This window comes from Lipotes vexillifer, unplaced genomic scaffold (assembly GCF_000442215.2).
Source record: "Lipotes vexillifer unplaced genomic scaffold, Lipotes_vexillifer_v1.1 scaffold23, whole genome shotgun sequence".
Lineage (NCBI taxonomy): Eukaryota > Metazoa > Chordata > Mammalia > Artiodactyla > Lipotidae > Lipotes > Lipotes vexillifer.
Window position 1 is genome coordinate 368,111 of NW_006796283.1, and position 1,498 is coordinate 369,608.

Below are 1,498 nucleotides of genomic sequence, written 5' to 3' on the forward strand. Positions count from 1 at the left end.
AGGATTAAAGCTTTCCTGTCTTTTCCCTTTGCCCTCTTTTCCAGGGAGGACTTGGACCAGGAGGAGAAAGCCAGGTTCGGAGAGTACTGCAGCAGTGAGAACGGAAAAGGCCGGGAATGGTTTGCCCGGTACGTGAGCGCCCAGGTGAGAGGGGTGACGCCGGGCTGTGGTGTGGGGCAGCCCACCCGCTCTGGAGAAGGGAGTTGAGGAAAACGATCCCACAGGAAAAAGCGTAAAGCTCGTCTAGAGATGTTATAAAGCCTAATTAGAATAGTGGAAGATGCCCCACTAGAAAGGAATGCCGGGCTGTCAACCTCATGAAATTCCAGAAAAGTTCGTTTTTTTAAAGACCAGCACGTGGGCTATGTCCACACATGTTTTTGTTAAATAACCTACGATATTCCAGTTTTGTAAAGATAAAATATTCAAGAGAATGACAGCCATGTATGTAAGCTCAAATAAACAGTGAGTTTTAAAAACAGCCAGTAGGTTCTTTTTATTTTTTTCCTGTAAAGTGGATTAAGTTCTTCGTTTTTAAAGTATTTTTTGGTCACAAATAATTTAGTCTTCCAAGAAAAATTAGAAAATACAGATAAGCAAAAACAGAGAAACTGCCCATACATCACCCACCCAGAAAACAGCCGGCGTTGTCATCTTGGGGTCCCAGACCTCGGTAGTTTCCCACACGTGGGTGAGTGCACGAAGTTGCTAGTTTTAAAAGTCTCACAAGGAGACGCAGGAAACACCTGAGTGATGGTCGGGGGAGTAGGGGCGGGGGGCAGCCCTCTGCTAAGTCGCGGTCTCTGGGGAGCAGTGTCTGTCCTGGGCTCGTGTCCCAGCTGTGTTTAGAGATGCTGGGCGGGGTGAGCACGCAGCCCCTCTGAGCTGGGTGCACCTCCGCCAGCGGCCGCCTGACGCGGCTGCCCTCTTCCCGGACAGCGCTGCAACTCCAAGTGCGTCTCGGAGGCCACCTTCTACCGCCTGGTGCAGTCCTTCGCGGTGGTCCTATTTGAGTAAGTGATGCTGCGGCTTAGCGCCTCCGTCCTGACCTCTCAACCTCCCTCCCTCCCTCCCTCCCCACCTGGGAGACCCCAGTCGTGAGAACCAGCCGCATGAGTCATCAGCTCAATTGCTCCTCCTCCCCCCTCCCACTTTCCTTCCCCCGCGGCGGCAGCATTGGCTGGAAGTCGTGACCAGTATCTCACGGGGGTCGAGGGTGGGGGGTGGGGGGGGCGGAGTAGTGAGCGGTCCCCCGCTGCCCGCAGCGGGTCCCGGGACAGGCTGTGATTACACAGCGGCCCTGCCCTCCTCCAGCTGAGGTCTGGGGTTCTCTGGATTTCCTGCGGTGAACTACTCCGACCCGGGTCACCGCCCACTAACGAGATGGTTGGACGGCATCGCTGCCCTGAGTTCTAATGAGGCACCACTGGGGCCTTTTATCGCCGAGGACAGCGTGCGCTGGGGAGAAGGGCCCCCCACCTCCGTGTGGCCGGGGGGG

The 1,498-nt window shown here is 55.4% G+C and overlaps 1 protein-coding gene across 1 annotated transcript in view; it reads left to right on the plus strand.

Moving 5' to 3' along the window:
* The window catches only part of KIAA0513 (KIAA0513 ortholog), a 16,706-nt gene that overhangs the window by 2,341 nt on the left and 12,867 nt on the right, over nucleotides 1-1,498 (plus strand). Inside the window, exons 2-3 of the mRNA XM_007468413.1 lie at nucleotides 45-144; nucleotides 940-1,013. Of these exons, the coding sequence (XP_007468475.1) occupies nucleotides 45-144; nucleotides 940-1,013 (174 nt within the window). The remainder of the gene's footprint in view (nucleotides 1-44; nucleotides 145-939; nucleotides 1,014-1,498) is intronic.